Source organism: Etheostoma cragini, chromosome 1 (assembly GCF_013103735.1).
Source record: "Etheostoma cragini isolate CJK2018 chromosome 1, CSU_Ecrag_1.0, whole genome shotgun sequence".
NCBI lineage: Eukaryota > Metazoa > Chordata > Actinopteri > Perciformes > Percidae > Etheostoma > Etheostoma cragini.
The window spans coordinates 11,570,411-11,591,288 of record NC_048407.1 but is presented as its reverse complement, the minus strand read 5'-3'; the positions used below and the strand labels follow the sequence as shown (position 1 = coordinate 11,591,288).

The 20,878-nt window shown below is 37.8% G+C and overlaps 1 protein-coding gene across 1 annotated transcript in view; it reads left to right on the top strand.

Annotated features, from left to right (window-relative positions):
- The window catches only part of map2k5 (mitogen-activated protein kinase kinase 5), a 54,177-nt gene that overhangs the window by 21,434 nt on the left and 11,865 nt on the right, over positions 1-20,878 (top strand). The window contains exons 13-19 of the mRNA XM_034877661.1: positions 2,454-2,504; positions 2,615-2,686; positions 4,000-4,029; positions 8,804-8,830; positions 9,168-9,200; positions 17,903-17,964; positions 19,539-19,584. Coding sequence (XP_034733552.1) covers positions 2,454-2,504; positions 2,615-2,686; positions 4,000-4,029; positions 8,804-8,830; positions 9,168-9,200; positions 17,903-17,964; positions 19,539-19,584 — 321 coding nt within the window. The remainder of the gene's footprint in view (positions 1-2,453; positions 2,505-2,614; positions 2,687-3,999; positions 4,030-8,803; positions 8,831-9,167; positions 9,201-17,902; positions 17,965-19,538; positions 19,585-20,878) is intronic.

Below are 20,878 nucleotides of genomic sequence, written 5' to 3'. Positions count from 1 at the left end.
GATTTTTTGCTTTCTTTCTTTATTTCAGAGGTTTTTGTATATCAGAGATGAATGACAGAAGCCTAGAGGCTAAAATAAGATCTCACATATTATAAATGAAATAAGCAGTAATATACTGATGTGTACATTTAAAAACATTACTGAATGTGTAGAAAAACCTTTAACTCACATCTGTCATCAGTCCCTTCAAACCAGTGTTCTGTTAGATAAAATCAAAATGGCTAAAAGCAAACCGATACATAAACCTGGAGAAAAACAAACTACGGACCCATTTCACTGCTTCCACACTTCTCCAAAAATACTGGGGAAAATATATTGCATAAGACTGTAGCCATAATATTTGAATTACTTATTTGCTACTTACATTTTGCTGATGACCTTTTTTTGTTTTTTCATAGTTGTTGCTTATAAGTTTTACTTTAGAGTTTGTTATATTGCCTAAATAAAAAAAAAAAGTAATACTTAAACAGAAATCTGATGATATGGCTGTTGTATAAATCAAGCCAGGAAGGTCAAACAACGACCAACAACACGCTGCACAAAAAAAAAAAGTGCCTCTCCTCTCGTACCTATATACAAAAATATATTGCTCATGCCTCCTAGGTTTTTGTACCCATTACCCCTTCTAAGGAGAAGCAGCAAGGGGGCCTCCTTATTGGCTGCACAAACAAACTCAATGAATTTCTTTCATTGTGAAGGAGCAACGTCTCATTACCAAGGTCCTACCTAATTGCATAGCTTCTAAGAGATAAATCCCCCTGTGAAGAAACATTTTCTTGGTTGCTTGTATCTGCAGTCTTATTATTTCATTACAGCGTGTGACCACACCTGAGGACTGCAACAAAGAGTGACTGGCAAATTGAAAGCTGTGCAACACAGCTCTCCCTTTGCCACCACAGTCTGATACAAAGTCAGCACTAAGTTAGCTTACATACCTAAACTGAAGTAACTGTTACGACCGTTTTTTTTTTGTTATTAAGACTTACAGATTCCTCTACTTGGGACAGATTCTCCCCCTGAACTGGGTTGAATGAGTAGTAAGTAGAGGAATTGTAGGTTGAGAGAATTATTGTCTCAAAATCAGAGAGCATCACAATCAGGTAGCCCATGGTCACAGTAAGAGAAACCAAAAGGACAACGTCATGCATAAATGGCGGTAATGCTACCCTGAGATCAAAACAGACACTCACTAGACACTCTATAGACCTTGGCTGCTCATAGATATTATCTTCATACAACAATGAACAGAAATACAGACAACTTGCACAACTGCTGGAATCTAATGCCAACAGTGTATGTAATTTACCTTTATTGCCCAGAATGCCAACACAGCTCTCACTCCAGAGCCCATAATATCATAACATCATCTTCAGAAGTCCCCGGGAACACAGTTTTAAGACAAATTCAGATTAGCACACTTCTCTGTCTCCTCAATTATCCGCTGTGTGTGTGTGTGTGTGTGTGTGTGTGTGTGTGTGTGTGTGTGTGTGTGTGTGTGTGTGTGTGTGTGTGTGTTGTGTGTGAGAATTGTTTGTAGATGCTTCACCACAGTCCTGTGCAATCAGTGTGTGTTAGTGCACAGATCCTTGTGCATATGGTCACTGCATTCATTTTCTACTCAAAACATCAGTGCCATCCCAGGGGTTTTCTTCTCACATTAACTTTCCCCCCCACCTCCATTGTTCTGCAGCCTCCAAAAAAATCACTTGTTATAATTATGACCCACACACACAAAGGCAAAGCCTCATTGATATGTATTCAGTAGATGTGGGGAAAGCGTGGGTGACAGACAATAGCCTAGTCATTCCGTGTGTGGGGCAGTGTGTGTGTTTGCAGAGGAATCATCAGGGACAGACCTTCAACGTTTCCCAAAACATCAACCCTAAGGACTTTGTCTCCCTTTCCAAACACTTACACATGCACACACATCATCCTTTCTGAGGCAAATTGTTAGTCATTTTTAACCTCCAATCCCTCCAAGGTGAATTTTACCGTGCATGTATAACATTGACTTGTCCTCTTTCTTCTTAAACTATAATTTTCAGTTTATCTCGTTTTCAGACAAACACACGACCCCTCCCCCTCTCACACTGTAGGGCATAGTCCTAACAAAAAAAAAAACAGCCATGAGGGAACAGACACTCATTATCGCAGTCCTGTCATTGATGGCATGTGCCATTGTATCCACACACACTCACTAATGTCTCCTTGTCTTACTCCTATTCCCTAGTGTGAGGGCAGTGCAAAATATCAACCTGACATGTCAATAGACACTTAGATGGTGTAAGTTAGGTCCAGCTCCTGTCTTTTTTATTCTGTAGTATAGGGCAATGAAGTAATGACTTAAGAGTTATTTACAAGGGTTAAGGTAGCTTATTACAGTCAGTTAAATAATTTGTATTAATATACAGCATCATTATTTTCTTATCCACTGTTAATTCATTTTCTTGCAGTTGGTGAATTCTATAGCCAAAACGTACGTGGGAACTAACGCATACATGGCAGTGAGTGACTCCATATTTCAAGCAATTTCGAAGTTGTACTAGTGAAGATATGAGTTAGCCTCTAACTTTGTCGTCACAGTTTTTGATTGATGTTTGTTTTTGCTCCATAGCCGGAAAGGATATCAGGAGAACAGTATGGTATCCATGCAGATGTCTGGAGTGTGGGAATCTCTTTCATGGAGGTGCGACAATAAATAAAAGGCTTTACACTATACCCAGAAGTGTGGGAAATGTTTGTAGGGGACACTAAATCCTCGCAAAAGTGGTCCATTCATCTTTTTTTAATTACACAGTTGGGTATAATACAGTACACTTAAAATTGAATTGATTATATAATATGTATTTAGGTTGGCTGTTGCTCATTATGTAGCACAAGATGCATATATGTGCATCAGTATATCTGTTACAATAGATTGAGTGCTTGACTGACACTCTGCATTTTAAAATAACATTTTAATTTCAGTATAACATTCCTTGGCCTCTTGTCCCCCCCACTGACACTATTGATTCTCCATCTGTTTCTGTCCACAGCTCTCTTTCTGCAGTATAAGAAATGATTTGGGCCTCTGCCTTTCCTTTGTTTGTCCGTAATGTTTAATATCGTACAATTATAACGACAATAGATGATTTCAGAGAGAAGGAGCCATGTCAAAATGATTGACATGTTTGCTGTGTGATAAAGATGGATATGTTCTCTTTATATCTAGCTGTGGGTGTGTGCATTAAGTGAAATTAAAGGGCTTGCAGTCCTACTCAGTTTGGATTGATATTTAGCATACTAGTTGGTCTAATACTTGTTCAAGGAAAGATTGTGAGCATTTTGACGTTTTAATAACGCAATATTGCCTATAAGCTGCTCTTGACCAAGATGAAAAACGCCCACCCTGAGTGATTTGCCAAATGTCAGAGAGAGCTGTCACCCAACCCCCCCTGCCAAAATAACACAAGTACACACATTACATATAACCGTCCCACAATCCTGTCCTGCTTCTCTTTATCCCTCTATTTTGTTCTCTGCAGGTGGTAATCGTGGGGGGGTTATTAGTGGATGTTGTTTGATAAAGTGTTATCAGCAGGTGGGCACTAAGCTTACCTCAAAGACAGAAAGTCTGAAGTTCTGCACACTTCAGTGGCTTCAGCAGCATTTTCCTTCCTTCCTCCCTCCTTACAGCCTGTGTAGTCTAATGGAGTCCAATCCAGCCATGCAAGAAATTCTACCTTTGTGAAGCACAGTGTCTCTTAGGAGAGTGGGTCAAACATTAGGTACAGCCAAAAATATAAGATAGAATATAGGGTTGTTTAAAAATGGCCATTATAAGCTACATTATAAGCATTATAGAGGGGCTATTTGATTGGAAAGCGTAAGTTTGTACAGGTATAACAGATAGTGCCACAGGCCCAGTACTCAGCCTTTTCCAGTATGTTTTTATCAAAATCTCAAGAAGAATCTAAGAAATATCTAATAACACTTATTTTTCCTTTCATCTTTACACAGTTGGCGCTAGGCATGTTCCCCTATCCACAGGTGAGTTATTTTAGTCTTTCTTTTATTTGTATTTTAGGCGAATTGTTTTTATCGATCTCAATTTAAAAATATCCAGATTTTGGGCTGGGAAGATTCCCCAAAAACACTTTTAGTTTACACTAGTTACAATATCCTCAGCGGTTAAACTACTGTTTGTTCTGCAAATTAAATTTTATTTTTCAAATCAGATTTTCCATTAGAAAATGTTGTTTTTATTTCAACGATTACATGAGGCACAAATCATGTTTAAATGCCCGGAATAAGATTAGCATTACTGTGTTGACATGAAATATTATTTTCTATCATCTACATTACTTTCTAGAATAGTTGTATTAATGTTGATATTCAACTTTAAATGTATAAATCTAATGTTCAAGTGAATTTTTTTGCCTCCTAGTTACACTAAGTTAAAATTCTCCCCAAATGTAATTGCTGACCTCCAAATGTCTTCCTAATCCCATCAAGTCGTAATTAGCCCTTTTAAGATGGGTTTATCTCACTAATCCCTAGCGGAGCAATCTAATTCTGGTTACCTCAGCTTACCTCCTGGCCGCTTGCCTTTACAAACTGTTATTTACATGAAGAGTTTGTTCCTAAAACTACATTCTGGTTGTATGAAAATAATGCTTGGAAAATTTTAATTATATTATATTAATGTTGTGGGTTTTAATTAGTTTTTACTATATGAAGACTAGCGATACATTCACACTTTTTGTTTTATTACCAAGGAAAAGTAATCTTAACAGTGTTCTATGTATTGGCACATTTGATCATTTTCTGTGTAATTTTCCTGTGGCCTTAATGTCTGCAACACTTGGACTGCTCCGTCAGTTAAACGAAACGTCATTGCGGTTGATTAAAGAAGCAGAATGTGATGTAACTGCACTGTCTGCCCAGGGAATGTCTAATCGACTGCTTCCTTTCTCTATGCCAACCATCCTCCCTGGGAAAAAGCAAAACCAATTTACCAAACGGATTGGAGTTGGATGTCATACGAGACTTAAAATCTCAGTATCTATGCATTAAAATTAACTGAAATTTCTAGAAAGTGTTTGGGATGTTAATGTCAGTTACCTCTATTTGAAGATGTAATTCTATCAATGTTATCTATTATGCGCTAATAGAAACCCAAAGAAATAAACTTAGCACCTACTTGCATACTTCCACAGTGAACTGCCATCTGTGAGACAGATTACACTCATGATGTAGCTATTCACTTCTTTTCTGTGTTGATCATTAATTCTAGAGCCATCGTGAAAATGATATCCAAAACTTTGTGCAAAGGTGTGTCTTTATAGCACTGAAGTTAAGATGGAAATGTCACACAATCAATCTAACTAATGCTTTCATTATTATGTTAATTGTTGTACTTTTGCAACTGAATATTTTAATCTTTGCTCAATGATATAATTTGGGGTAGACAAAATATTAGAAACACCTCTCAGTTTATAGTTTAAGCTCTCCACTGTCACGCAGCTTTCCTCATCTCAGTGTTAATTTTCCCCTTAACTCCATATGGTACTGCAGACACTTCACCTGCAGGCTGTAGCAGAGCGGTGTGGCGAGAGCGCTCAGATCTAGCTCGTCAGGCGCAGCCAGCCAAAGTCCTCGGGCCTAAGCTGTCATTTTTGCAGACGCTGGCACAGCTGTCTGTGCAAAAACCCCTGCTACACTTCACAGAGAACATTTTAGTACATACTGAGGGAGAATTTGGAGAAGATGAAAGGGAGAGAGAGTTTGGAAGAGTATCATCCGAGTTTCCAGTGTAGACTAGTGGAAGATACAGGAGAAGTTGCTATAGTTGAATTTGGCTTTGAGGCATTTATGATTTGCCAATTTTAGCATTGTTTGGGGTCTTTTGTTTACCCTTTACATTCTAAAGAAGGGTGTGTGCTTACCAGTTGCTTTCCCTTTTCTGGTTAGTTGATGCATAATCCTTCATTCATTCTTGTGTGCATGCACACACAGTGGAATCATCACCTCATGTTTGTCATGATTAGAAATGGTCTCTTTAATTCCTCTACACCACATGTCGGGATTCATTTGCGTCCTTTGTCAGGAGTTAATGGAGTTTTTGCACGGCTCGCTCTGAAAGTCTTTGAAGACACCAGACCTGATGTGATGTGTATACAGCCGCCAGCACTATTGCTTCTGATTGATTTGTTTGCTCTATGGTTGTTTTTGTTTCTCTTTATTTTGTCATATTTTCTCAAATTTGAATGAATCTTTGGATGAAATGCCATGTCAGTTATGTGTGTGTATGTTTCAGGAGCTTCCATTACACATCGCTGCATCCATCAAACAGCGTTTCCCTTTTTACTTTGTTTTTTCCTCTCAAGTGAAATGGAATGGAAAAAGATACTGTAGTGCTATATAAGTATAAAGCACCCTATACCAGCTGCAAACTCTTTAATACTTTACTTGGTCACATGTCCTCCTTTGTGAAAGTAGTTCAAACATTCAGTGTGTTAGGCTTCCCTTTAAGGCTTTAGATGATTTGATAAGTGATGCGAAAACATATTGGCCCTTCTCAATCTTAAGTATGTAAAGCTACATCTGTCGCTATTTATTACCATAATGATTATTGTCACCCATACAATTTTTAAATAACGCACAATATATGCATAACCTTGTATTAGGCTAGTCTATGCAGCTGAATAATACATTTTTTTCAAGATGTAATATTTTGACTTCATATAGCTTTTTTATCACCAATCAAACAGATGATGCAAATCAATGTACCACTTAGTGGATCTAAGTTGAGCTGAAACGTTTGGCTAGCACTGAGATGTAGCACATCTCAGAGTGACTTACGGCCCTTTTAGTACTCACAACAATGGCAACACTGCGCTTTGAAACCCATATTTCCAATGACTTGGGCCGTGCCAAATATCTGCGTGGCCAATAGAAACAAGGGAGCCAGAAATGCACGGAAGGCAAAGTAGAGAAAAAACCTAGCTCAAATCATGTTGTGTCTGTAAGGGCCTTTAGTGGTTGTTGACCTGCAAGTCAAGAAGAAAAATAGAAAGGGACCTCTCCCACCATTTCCCCTCTTTTTCTAGTGATATCTCCATGGTGCCAGAGTGGTACTGCCCTTGCCCAAAACCAAAACATGCATGTCAACCTTTGTTGACAGTTTCGATCAAAAAGACATCCTTTTCAGTTTTCTTATTCCTCACCTTAAAAGAAATATCGTTGAAATCTTTAAGGAGGGTTTCTTGAGTTGTACTTGAAAGAAACAGAAATCAGTTCACATCTTAAAATTGTGACTACTTATTTTCCCATCGAGCCCACTGTGATATTTTCAAACAACACGAATGAAGCTTGATGTGGCTCATAAATTGTCACCAAGCCACTTAACAGAGCAGCTCAGACAAACAAGAAGCTGATGTTTTACACAACTTATGGCGTAATTTAGAGATACACACACACACACACACACACACAACCTCCTTGCTTGTCAAGTTTCAATTGTTTGTCTTTCTTGGATCAAGTATCAAAAGAAACAACTGAAGAAATGCATCGATGGAAAGTCTTTTATTAGTATAAATGTCATATTAAATTATGTTAACTTACAGGATGAACATGCAGATAATGATATGTCTACCAGATAATCAGCTCAAAGTGATGAGAGTTAGAAAGGGAGGTCTCTTTTTGAAATGTGGTAAAGCTACCTGGTACAAGAAGAATAAGTGCTCAATTATGCTTGAATAAGTTAGTCTCCCACAATCCAATTTCAACCCCTGGAGCAGCATGCAATTTTGTCCTAGTAATTATTTCTGAACAAATTAGTTTTCCATAGTTGCCGTTAATGTGTCTGAATCAGGCAAAACTGGATATAGAGGCAGTTTAGCAGTCTCTTGGTATTTGCAGAGTGTGAAAACCTGTATTTAATCGAGTGAATCAATAAGTGCTCTAATGCACTGTCAAAAGCCCGGAGAAATGAGCAATTTATTTACCAAAAACTCTTAGACATTTAGCTGAGCTTAGTTTTCAGGCCTTTTATCATTTGTTCTATATGATGAAGTTATAAGTTTTGTGTTTTAAAAAAATTAAACGGATTTTCCTGACAAATTAAGCCCTGGGGGGTTTTAAATAGGTAAATTAAATGCTTTTGATATTTTCATGACAGTGTCACATTATCTCAGAGGCTGTCTAGATCTTTCATATTAAAAGTTCCTATTCTTTTATATTTTTAAGAACTCAATCCTTTCATATGTTTTGATTTTGACTATAGAAAGTACATTTAGTAAGTCAAATAAATATTAGATAGCAGATGTCTTTTTCTATATTTTGGCTGCCTTAAACACTAGTAATTTAAGGTCGTATCTTCCTGCACATTCAAAGATCTGCTTTTAAATAACCTTTTTTCCTGTAACCCTATTGCCATCATCTATGAAGGTAGCTTGCCGTGTCCTGGCCTGTTTGTTGCACCTGTGAAATTGACACATTGAGCATGCTTATTACAAAGCTTGCTCATACTGTTTTTAACAGCTATTCCAGCCCATCTAGATAACCTGGAGGGTATGAATAAAGTACTACTCTGAAAATTAGCATTAGTGGATCTTTTACCCCCATTCTCCACAAATGAGAACAAGGCCATTAACATTTGTGTGTTTTCATTATGTAAATGGTGTTAACGCATACTCACAAATTGCCAACAGGAAAGCAATAATTTTCTCCTAGTGATCATAATGTGTCCAAGTGCATCCTCTTGATTATGACACGCTAATTACATATTGCTGTGTCCTCTCTTCTCTGTCTTGCCCTACAGATTCAGAAAAACCAAGGATCTTTAATGGTGAGTTTTATTGCATCAGAATAAGAAGAAAGGAAATAGAGGTCTTTCACATTATAGTCTGCTACTCTCGGTTGGCTTTCTCATTTGAAAAACAACACTCAAATTGCATTTTTGAAATGAAATATTTGATCATGCTTAAACTGCTGGTATTACATTAGGTACCATTATGCAACAATAAAAACATGCAGGAGCTGAAGGACTTTGCCTAAGCTCGCTGAAATTGATTAATCTAAGTAGATACCTTTTTTTTTGTCACACTATTGATTTTCTCTATTGCCAAGAAATTCCATGTAGGCTGATGTGTTTTTTTCATCTCCTTGTGCCTCTCCTCTTCCAGCCTCTCCAGTTACTGCAATGCATCGTTGATGAGGTGAGTCGTCGTCTTATGTGCTTTTGCATCTAAAGTCAGTCCTAATGGCCCGGAAAGCTTATATTTTGTTTCCTAATGAAGCAAACCACTCAGGCGGCTTTGCTCCCCGCTCACTCAACCCTCCACCCTATGCAACTGCCTCAGGCAATTCACATATGCACACGCACATTACTGTAGAGGTTGGACCTGTCATGAGTGTGACACACACACCCACACAGACAGCAACACTGTTTTGAATTTGGTGTAATAGTGAGCCAATGCCACAGCAATTGTTTTAACCAGGATTATTTTTTCTATTTAAAAAGGCGTAACACAAACGCAAAACTAAAAAGACAGATAATGACACAGGAGCACTGAAGACCACAGTGACAATTTAGCCATCCATTAAGTAAGTCTCCCACCCTCCCCCCATGTACGCATAACATATAAACATACATGTGTATAAAAACCACAGTCAGACCTTCCCCTTTCATTCAATCTCTTCCACTTTCCAACAATTTCACAGTTCCACAATCGCAGTTGATTTGCACACTAAGAATAACTCAAACTTATACAAATCTCATTACAAAAATTAGACCGCAGTTTCACATTAAAGAAGTTTTTATGGAATTTGGTTTAGGGGATGTCCTTATTTATAACCGTCTTTATAGTGAGTTTACTTATGGTAACATCTGATACTAAGTGCTCCCTCTCTTTTTCCTAAGACACACGCAGTTTATGATGTCTTGATGTATGGACACACCATTTTATTATGTCTGTGGACATGAATGTGTAAGCTTACACTGCTCACATTTATTATCAAAAACAGCAATTGCAATCTTCCCTTCCTTTCTTTTTTTTAAGTTATCTACTGACCTACACTAATAGCAGAAATGCCACATCTCTCTAGCCTAAACCAGCCCCCCATTCCCCATCACCAGCTATATCACACATTAAACATACAATGTCACTTGTCCTTAACTGTCTATAGATTTGGCCGTAATTAATAATTAAATGCTTTTGGTTGTAATGGATTGACCTTGACTGAACTCTTCATTAGTCAGCTAGACAGAGGCATCACTCAAAACTATTTTTTTCTGTGCCTTGTCCTGTTCCTCCCCTTGAGGCAAGAGAACATTTATCCCTAGCGAGCCAGCACTGCCTTACTGTCCCAGCTAATGCTGTGCTTTGGAGGAAGGGATGAGGATAAGCACTCTTTAGAAAGATGAAGCCGCTCAGAGAGAACATAAGGGTTGAGGACTGCACTAGAATCAGGAAGTTTACAGTTCAATATGCAGTAGAATACCCAGAGAAGTGTTCTATCTTATTGTTCTCAGTTTGTTGCCAGTTCTATAACTCATTGAAAGAACTCGCAATCTTTTTCTTACAACTGATGCTGAAGATTGTTCAATTTTAATTATTCCTGATCTCAGCTCAGCATTTGACACAGTTATTGGATCACCTTGAAGAGTGGGTTGGCATATTTGATGCTGATCTGTATATGACCTGTGGCGTTCTCGCAAATCTCCTTCCTCGGCCTCCTGTGGTTCTGTGTATTCATGGTGCCACTGGGACATATCATATATACAAACACAAATCAGTACCATTGTAACATGGATGAAATGTACTTCCCCATTTTAAAAACCGTTACAAAGTGGTGTTATAATAAAATCTATAATTATTATTATTTCTACTCCTCCCAGATAGTCCCAGTCTAGTCCACAAAAACATGTTGGCTATCTGTCTACAAATGTCCAACCTGCAGCCAGAAACCTGGGTGTAATATTTCACAGTGACCTTTCAGTTGATAAACAAGTCACAAAAGTCGATTAATCACGTTTTATCTGGGAAGCATCTCATCTCAAGTCGGGTATTTTCTCTAATGGCCCTTGAGAAGGCGATTCATTCTTTTATTTCATCTCTGTTAGCTGATTGTAATTTGTTGTGTTCAGGGTTTAGCTAAACCGCTATCTAACAATGTAAACTGGTAAAAACACTGCTGCTTGGCATTTAGACAAAGTCATATCAGCCTTGTTTTAGCCTCTCTTTGCTGGTTAGTAAGTTGGTTAGTAAGTTTAAGAATTGCTTTATAGAGGTCACTGATTAACTCTAAAGCACTCTTTGGTTTAGGTTCCATTTATATTGCTGACTGTTCATAAGTCCTGGCTTAAGACTAAAGGTCTTGAAAAGTGTTGTGTAAATAAAGTGTATTATTGTTATATCAACTTGTAGAATTTAGAGTCACCATGGACTCAAGTGGAGTAGTTCATTTAATCCTAAACTATCACCTGACTTCAACATCGTAACAGGTGTGATAAATTATTCCTGACTCATTGACATTCAGTATTGGCATTTAGTACATACGGTAGGTGTGATCCACATACTGTTTTTGCTTTAGTTGTGATGCTTTGATGTTGTGCGTCACTTATCCAGTGGGGACTTAGAAGTTGCTTTAATGGCTGAATGAGTAATAGGCTCCTATGAGTGGATCATTAATATTATTGTAGCTAGAGGTATCGTATGGTGGGGGTGGAGTATAACAGTCTGCCTCTCTTTTTTCTCTCTCTCTCTCTCTCTCTCTCTCTCTCTCTCTCTCTCTCTCTCTCTCTCTCTCTCTCTCTCTCACACACACCCACACAGTGAGCCATGCCTGGGAAAGACTCAAATAATGATTTTAGTCTCATGAGGCTAAAAATAAAGGCCAAATAAATTAGTAGATGCACAATAAGTTGAACAATTAGAAGGTAGACATATCAAGAGACTTTACAAAGATTGTAATTTTATACAGTAGAACAAAGTTTCTGAAATCATTTTTATGTCACTAGGTGATTGGCCTTGAAAATCATGATCAACATACATACATACAACATCAACATAACTAAAATGTAATAAAGAAGAGAAAAACTGGTCGCAAGTCACAGCTTTCCATGGCAAAGCACATTTTCTCACTTACCTAGTGGTATCTAGCCATGCAAATTTACAAATGGAATTTTGTTAAAAGAATTCGAAAGCAATATCCCTTTCTAGAAATGGCGTCACTGTTTATCTGTATAATCCACAGAACAAGCTATGCACAGTTTTCATTATGGGCCTTTTCTTCGATAGAAAGTAGTTGGAATTAAAACAATTTTTAACAAAAGCTATTTGATGGATGCCTTTGTAGACATCGCTTTATGCAAGGCCAGCCAACAAAGAGACAAAATTGGGTTTGAGGAGGATAAAACCTTGGGCTCTGAGTCATGAGGGGAACAATGTTGAGTCAGCTTTGTTAAGTTTGTTCATTTGGATGAGTATTTGGAGAACCAAAGAGCACCATAGCACCCGCAGCTGTAAAATGTCAATATGAGCAATATGTGCAATATGAGGCCCTATTAAAGGACCATCATCCAACTGTAAAGAATGGTCCAGCAATTCGAGTAACTCTAAGGTATATCAAGGCCAAAGAGTGGTACCTAATTTCACTCAATTTAACTATTCTCCATTTAAGTGCATGCAAGTGCACTTACACCATTTGAATTTATCCAGTGCATTTTTTAAAATCTTAGTTGGTTTTTATGTATATCAGAGAAACATGCTCACCTTATTCAGCTAAAGGCGGCTGTGGGGCATCTGTGGCTCAGTGGTAGAGCGGTTGCCTGCCAATCGGAAAGTTGGTGGTTCAATCCCCGCCCCTGCAGTCATTGTCGAAGTGTCCTTGGGCAAGACACTGAACCCCGAGTTGCCCCCGAGGCTGTGCATCGGAGTGTGAATGTGTGTGAGTGTTTATCTGATGAGCAGGTGGCACCTTGTACGGCAGCCTCGGCCACAGTGTATGAATGTGTGTGAATGGTGAATGTATCCTGTATGATGTAAAAGCGCTTTGAGTAGTCGTAAGACTAGAAAAGCGCTATATAAATGCAGCACATTTACAGTTATTCGGCTAAAGTCTTGAACGAGAAGTTCTCTGTACTTGTTCCCACCATCTGTCCACTGTCCACCCTCATTAATGTGCCTCTCTGCTCTATTTCTCGAATAGCAAGTGGCTCCACTAATAAAGAACTCCCACTTTATTTTCAAGCCTGTAATTACTGATCTAATTTAGCTTAATAATTGCTTCATGGCAATGACATGTATATTTACTTGTACCCTTGTACCCTTGTAGTGTGTGTTCTATCTCATAGTGGAGCGCATTGACAACTAGAGGAATAATTCACTCAGACTAGCCACTTTCATCAGGCTGCTTGTCTTTTGTGCCATCGCCTCCTGCCACATCAAAGCTGCAGCAGTGTTCCTCTCTACTGGAGACATGAATACATGCATAAATGTGTGTGTTTGTGCCTGCAAAAAGGTGCGTGTGCATGCAAATATGTGGGAAAATGCAGAGACAGGTTTTGTATCAGATTTAGCCTACACAACACATAATTTAGTTGTGTAGTCGACACTTTGCACAAACTGTCGGCGCAATTGATCCTGTTTCTCTGCATGCGTGCCTGTGTTTGTGTGTGTGTACACACCATAGTACAGTGGTTGCAAATTATTTGGTACTCCCTCTAAACGGAGTGTACACTCAGGCTTCTGGTGTGCATTGCTCAAGGGCATTTGTTTGTGCATGACTGTGTGTGTGTGTGTGTGTGTGTGTGTGTGTGTGTGTGTGTGTGTGTGTGTGTATATATGTATGTGTATGTGCATGTACTATAATATATTGCTCATCCAAGCGGCGGCAGCAGTGTGAAGTGCAGTGAGATTAGAAGGGAACCCATTTCTTTGTTAATTTAAATGGGTTCATACATCATGCTTTGCGGGAGCCTGCCGATCAGAGCATTAAGGAATAGCGAACACTGCCCAGAGGTGTTTTTAATGGCACAGCAGGGCTACAGATGTAAAAAGGTTTAATTCCCCGCATTTGAAAAAATTCCTGGATGTGGACCCAGCCTTTATGATTTTTGTGCATATCTGAGTAGTTTGTGTATTTTTATTTTAGTATTTTAGTTCATATCTTTGTCATTGGATGGTACTGCTGTACATATTTTAAATTCCGCAGGACGTACACCCACTATTGACCTACTGGTCAACTAGGTTTTGATATTTATTGGACCTCTTGTATGAGGAAACATCTGTATTGTCTACATGCAGTGGTGTCACATATAGGAAGATTTAAGTAATTCGTAAGGAATGAGCCTGTGTATTTTCCAATTTACATAATTATTTGAATGCTACAGTGTTTGTATTAAAACAAAAAAATAGTATCTAGATGTTAACAACTTTTTACCAATATTTTTTAGTACCATGATTTCATACATTTTATATAATGTGTAACTGAAACCATTGTCTGTCTTATGATTAAAACTGCCTAGTTTTTTGTTCTATTTCTAATTTTTTGCAGAAAGGAAATTCTAATCATGCTACTTTTAAAACACTGTTATTCTTAGCTCTCTTCTGGAGTTTACTGACAATGAGACATCAAAAGAAAATACAGATGTTTGAGACTGCTATTGCTATGCAGTTGTCTACCTTTTTTCTCCATGGATACAGATTGTAAATATATATAATATAAGCATGAATATCAACGACAGCTAAAGGTAGGGTAAGAAGCAGACTGAGATTAGAAAAATTGATGGATTAATGAGGTGAGGGGCAGTAGTAGAGGGTCAGCCTGGCCCAGCTGTTCTACATGACACGGTTCATAGACCCTCCATTGACAACATGTCATAAGCCTGACACACAAATACACCTTACTCTTGTTCATTTTTGCAACAAGATAAAGTCTTAGTGACATTTGTACATTTGTGACATGCTGGATACTTGGAAAACCAAACTAAAAACATCGCAACATGTTTAAAATGGGCATAAATGGAGAAAAATACACTTTTTCCCTAAAAGAAATTGTTGCTTCAACACAGAGAGGCAGACTGGCCAAAAGAGTAGGAGATTAAAAAACGACAATGTCAAAGGTCGGATTATTATTCAAGAAAAGTCTTGAAATTTAGCTTTCATCTGAATGGCTAAACATAGTTTATAACACCTTTTAATAACCCCAGTTCTGTGTCCTGGTGCACCTTCCGGTATGTCTTGAGATTGGTAGGATTTTAAAGCATATGACACCATGACACACTTCTTTCCACAGTGTTATACTTTAAGTAAAGTAGATCTAAACAACCGCCTTTTTCCTACTAAAGCTTGATTTATGGATCTGCGGAGGCTTGATGCAAAGCCTTTGCCATAGCCAGCGTATGTGGCCTGAATTTTCTATTTGAGAGTTGGTGTGTACGTCGATCCGGCATCTGTGTATGTGTGTCTGTGGAGTGTGTGGAAGAGAGAGGGAGAAAGTGAGGGAGTGATGGCGATTGACTTTGAAGCGAGTACCGACTCCAGAGTCATAGTGAGAGAAACGGTCTCCCCTGTCTTTTCTGACAAAGGTGGGAAATCAGCAGCAGGAAAAGTTAACCCTCTCCTTGATTTCATGTTGTTTATTCAATTGATCCATCCATCTCCTTTAGAGCTTATACAGTAGCAGCACAATGATATTTATACATTTAACTCCCAAAAAAATTACAAAGAGGTTCATGTTGCATGCAAATCAAGTAACACTTAATAATACTGAATATTGTATGTTGATTAATCCGCTTTAATTGGAAAGTTGAAATCCTGATGCTTTTTAGTTCATGAGTGTTAGAATGACGAATGCATTTAACATTTCAGCCAGATTTTTTTAATGGCAGAATCCCACGTATAGCACATCAAACTCATGGTACAAAACATGATGCGTTGGAATTACAGCCCGGCTTGATTGTTCTCAGTATGATACTCTCAGCAACAGAACATAGAGCACATTCATTGACAAATCTTTCAGGACTGAATTTTAAAATGTGAGAAGCTAAAGCCTTAATAAGGTAGGTATCTTCAGGCACAGGGTTTTTCCTGAATAACATTAGGACAGTGTGTGAAAGATGCCATAGATATTCATTCATTAACAAAAGCAAAACATAGCCTAATAACCATGGCTGTGTGTCTGTTGTACCACCTCCATGTTACCGGCTGGATTCCTTATTCCATTGCATCTTAGTACTACCTCATGCGCATAGCTGGTCGTCATAGCAGAGGTGGTGCTAGAAAAGTATCTGTTAGCAGGTACCCAGGACTTTTTTTTGTAATGGAAAACCAAAAAAGGCAAGTAGAGTCGAGGTGAGTTAAGGAAGTACCATGCAGTGGAAAAACGTCTGGCTCACTTTAGTACAAACTATACATGTGTGAGCCTTTTTTAAGTTGCTGTAAAACGTTTATTATTGTTGATTTTAACTCTACTGAGACAAACTGTCTGAAAATAATGCAGCTGTGATTTAGCAGGTTAATTAATATTCAAAAGCTATTGATTCTTCTCACAGCCACTCTGGTCTTGATTTTTATAGATACTGTACTGATATACAAGCCAAACCACATGCCTCCCTCCCAAAATGGATATTTTTTCTGTTCTAGCATTAGCACACAAGGCCACAGCAGTTTGCACAAACTGCCTTTTAAGAGTTGCAACAAGCGCCAGTTTCTGTGTGAGGACCAAGGACAGCGACAGTTAGGTTCGCAGAGACGGGGGTTGGATGTTTGTGTTGTAGGGATGGGGGGGGGGGGGGGGGGGGGGGGGGGGGGGTGTAAATGCATAGCTGCTAACATATTGATTTGCTTGATTTTCTCTTCAATGAGAAGTGCATCCTGGTGCATTCAACATTGCCCCTTTTCAAGAGACTTTTAGAACCAGTCTAAGAATTAGTGCTTACGTTATTAACTATAACAGATAAATATTGTCATGTATAGCTGTTACAAATGTTTGTCATGTTCTTTTCACATTAGGCTCTGTATAATGATGGTATTAGAAATCCAAACCATAACAACTTTAATATATAGCAGTTTTTCTCTTAAATTTGCACTTTCCCCTTTTAAATCACCAAATTTGTGGATTGGTTGACCCGACGAGATCAATGTTGTGTCACCAAGTGAGTGTGTAGCCCTGAGGTCAGTGTTCGAACAGTTAAGGGACTTAATTCTAAACTAAATCCAGGCTCTTCGAGGTTACATACTCTTTGAACATATGTTGTGTCAGTAACTGTACCATAAGGGTTGATCTTATTAAACCATGAACTTTTGGCACCTTGTCTTTTTCGAAGAAGCACTAAAGCTTGCAACATCATGCTGTATGCAGAACAAGCTACTTTCCCTCCTTTGCAACTCTAAATAGTGTTGCTCTGCTTGCTGAATGGCATTTAGGTGGCTTACATGTTAGCCAAACAACTTGGTTGTTGCTGTTTATCTGTCAATTTTTCAATGTTTCTCCGTCTCTTGTAGACAAAAATCATTTTAACCGGTAAACCTAGATAAGATTATGTGTTATTTGATCCAAATCAGTTTTTATGTTTAGTCTTTCTTTACATGTTCATATAGGTGCTTCTTTGTTACACTGTATTTTGATCAACATTAGGCAATGACTGATATCTATGATCTGTCTTTGTTTTGGTTTGTGTCCTTTTTAATAGTGTTGTATTTCTGTCTGCTTTGTTTCAGTGCTATTTTGGGGAGAGTTAGGGTAATGCCTTTTTAAGAATTAAGGGTAGAAACATAAGGCCTATTAATCTAATTCTTCATGTAAGTCGTGCAGATATTGTAAGTTTCAGGATCCTTCATTCATTGCAGCGAGTTATCATCATCCCACATTACATTCTTACTTGTTGTCTAAATTGTTGTGTTCTTCTTCACAGGATCCTCCTGTTCTTCCTGTTGGCCAGTTCAGTGAAAAGTTTGTTCACTTTATAACTCAGTGGTGAGTCAGTTACTTTTTAATACTAGGGGTGGGAATAACAGGGTACCTTACCATACGATGACCAATACATGGCCTACGATGCCGATATCACAATACAGCAATTCTGTGATATTCAATAAATTGCTAAACAATCCTATACATCACGATATCCGTCTTACTATGAATGCTAAATGCTTGTGAAAAGATCAAGTGCAAGTTTTTTCTCCTTATTCACTGCAAGTCCAAACTGATAGAAAACAGCACAATTCTGCAGCACAAGTTTTTACTTTGTAAATTATAATTACAGCACTGTAGTGCAACTGTGTGTCCAGACTTTAGACTTAAAAGTGGCTGGAACATCTGTTATTTTCCTCAAACTGCTTTCCCCCACCCTGCCTTATTTTATTAATTAAAATATCAATATATGGGGAAAGTTAATTAATTATCGTATCGCACGAAGGACAAGGAAATATTACCGTATCACCATTTTGTCACAGCCGTTTTTAATACGCTTTGTTTCTTGTAGGTCATATACAAATTTCTTTTTATTTGACACCTTCAGATTTGAAATGGAATTCTGGGCTATTAAATACATAGTGCCTACAATTGTGATTCTAGTTTGTAATAGCTTAATATGTGCGGCACAGTCAACCATTTGAGCCCCGCTTAGCCAGACTGAACAATTGAAGGGAACATAAGCTGCATTTGACATAGATGAACCAAATTATGGTAGATGAATCAAAAGTATAATGGTAACACAATAGGATTAAAGTTCATTTGTCTGTGTAATAATTCCTTGTGGTTGTGGTAATGGCTTTAGCTATGATTTTCAGTGCTGCTAAATAAAAAGCCAAGGAATGAGTGATTAATCTAATGCAACAGGACAAAGACAATGTTTACTCTGGGTTTGCCTCCGTTTCATTAGCCTCTTGTAACCTTTACAGTGGCACAAACATCTACATACACAACCAAACCACATGCGTGTGTACGTATGTACGTGTGTGTGGTGTGTGTGTGTGTGTGTGACTATCTAGCTGGCTATACCATCTGTTGTTTATCCCCCATGCTTGCTTTATTTACTCAAACAGGGCACCTCTCTCCAGAACAGACTGAGGTACCAGCCCTGGCATTATCTTCTCCAGGCTATTCTTAGAGGGTCATGGTCCATTCATTGTGAAACATAAACCAGTAACATGACTAACAGCAGACAGGTCCCTGCACTAATTCCTCATAGTCCCCCATATACATACTATAGAGGACACTCACAGAAACACACACATAAATCCATTGTAATAATGTGGTAACTGCTTCAATTTAAGTTTTTTGAATAATAAAAACTATTATTTAAAGTTTAAGATAGGAATTTTATTCTCTTGAAATAAGTATTCTGTGCTGGTAGTGTGTATTGTCCATCATACCCTCCTTTTCCATATCTGTGCCAGGAAAGGTTTTGTTTCAGGCACTCTTAAATATTTATTTATAAATTAAAATGATGCCGTTGAAGTGAAAGTTAAAACAAAAACTGCTTTGGCACATATACAAACACAGTTTAAATGGTTGCTGGATATTGACTGTTTGTATCTTTTTTTTTTCAGTATGCGGCGGCAACCCAAAGAGAGGCCTGCTCCTAATAACCTCATGGTGAGTTAAACCAGGACTTCATTAAACAGTACCGAGGACAACAAAATATAACTTTTGAATAACTGTTTACAGACGGTGATCATATTCATGCATTCCAATGAAAATGAAATAATTCATTATTAATTATTTTAATATCTTTGTAGCTTTTGGAATATACAATTGTGTTTTTTTTTTTGCAAAGATTGAGGTGTTTAGTTCAAGGACCCTTAACGTTGGGATGGCTTTGTGGAAATAACAGTAATAAACGTTTTGCTACTAATGAAAGATGTTAGAGGTCAGCGTGAAACCTTGGGGACTAGCTTTTGTAAAAGAGTCAAATAATTAATTACAAAAATAAGGTTTTACACACTAATAAAACTTTGAGCAAGGGGTAAAAGGAAATTATTTGTAAGTGCGTCTGCCCCTCTTTGGCCATGTAACGGGGAGAAAGTGTGCACATGTTTATCATTTTTACATCTTACTGCACTTGAACATTATTCTCAATCCAAAATGTTTGCTGTCACCAAATGAACGTTGTGTCTCATCTGCAAGTATGATGATAAGTGTAATAACTAATTTACTATCTATCACCGTTGCTTTTCTGTTAATTACATGTCCATTGGCACAGAAATATTAAAATTTCTAACTGGACAGGACATGACTCCCATAGTCAAGCAATTGAGCCTTCCGTCTCCTATAGAGTTTATACAGTAGCAGCACAATGATGTTTAAACGTTTAACCCCAAAGATTCCATATAGGTTCATGTGTCATACAAATCATGTATGATTCTGAATAATGTATGTAGATGAATCCGCTTTAATTGGAGAGTTGAAATCCTGATGCTTTTTAGTTCATTAGTGTTAAAATGAAGAATGCATTTAACATAACATGTATGGTTGTTTTTTTATGGCAGAATCCTACCTATAGCACATCAAACTCACGGTACAAAAGGTATATAATGACTTTATGGTGATGCCTCAACAACACCTGTTGCGTTGGAATAATAGCCCGGCTTGATTGTTCCCAGTATGATACTCTCAGCAACAGAACATAGAGCACATTCAGTGACAAATCAGGACTGAATTTTAAAATGTGAGAACCTAAAGTCTTAATAAAGTAGGTATCTTCAGGCACAGGGTTTTTCCTGAATAACATTAGGACAGTGTGTGAAAGATGCCATAAATATTCATTCATTAACAAAAGCAAAACATTTATTATTGTTGATTTTTTAGCAGGTTAATTAATATTCAAACGCTATTGATTCTTCATGCAGCAACTCCGTTCTTGATTTTTATAGATACTGTAAGGCAAAAA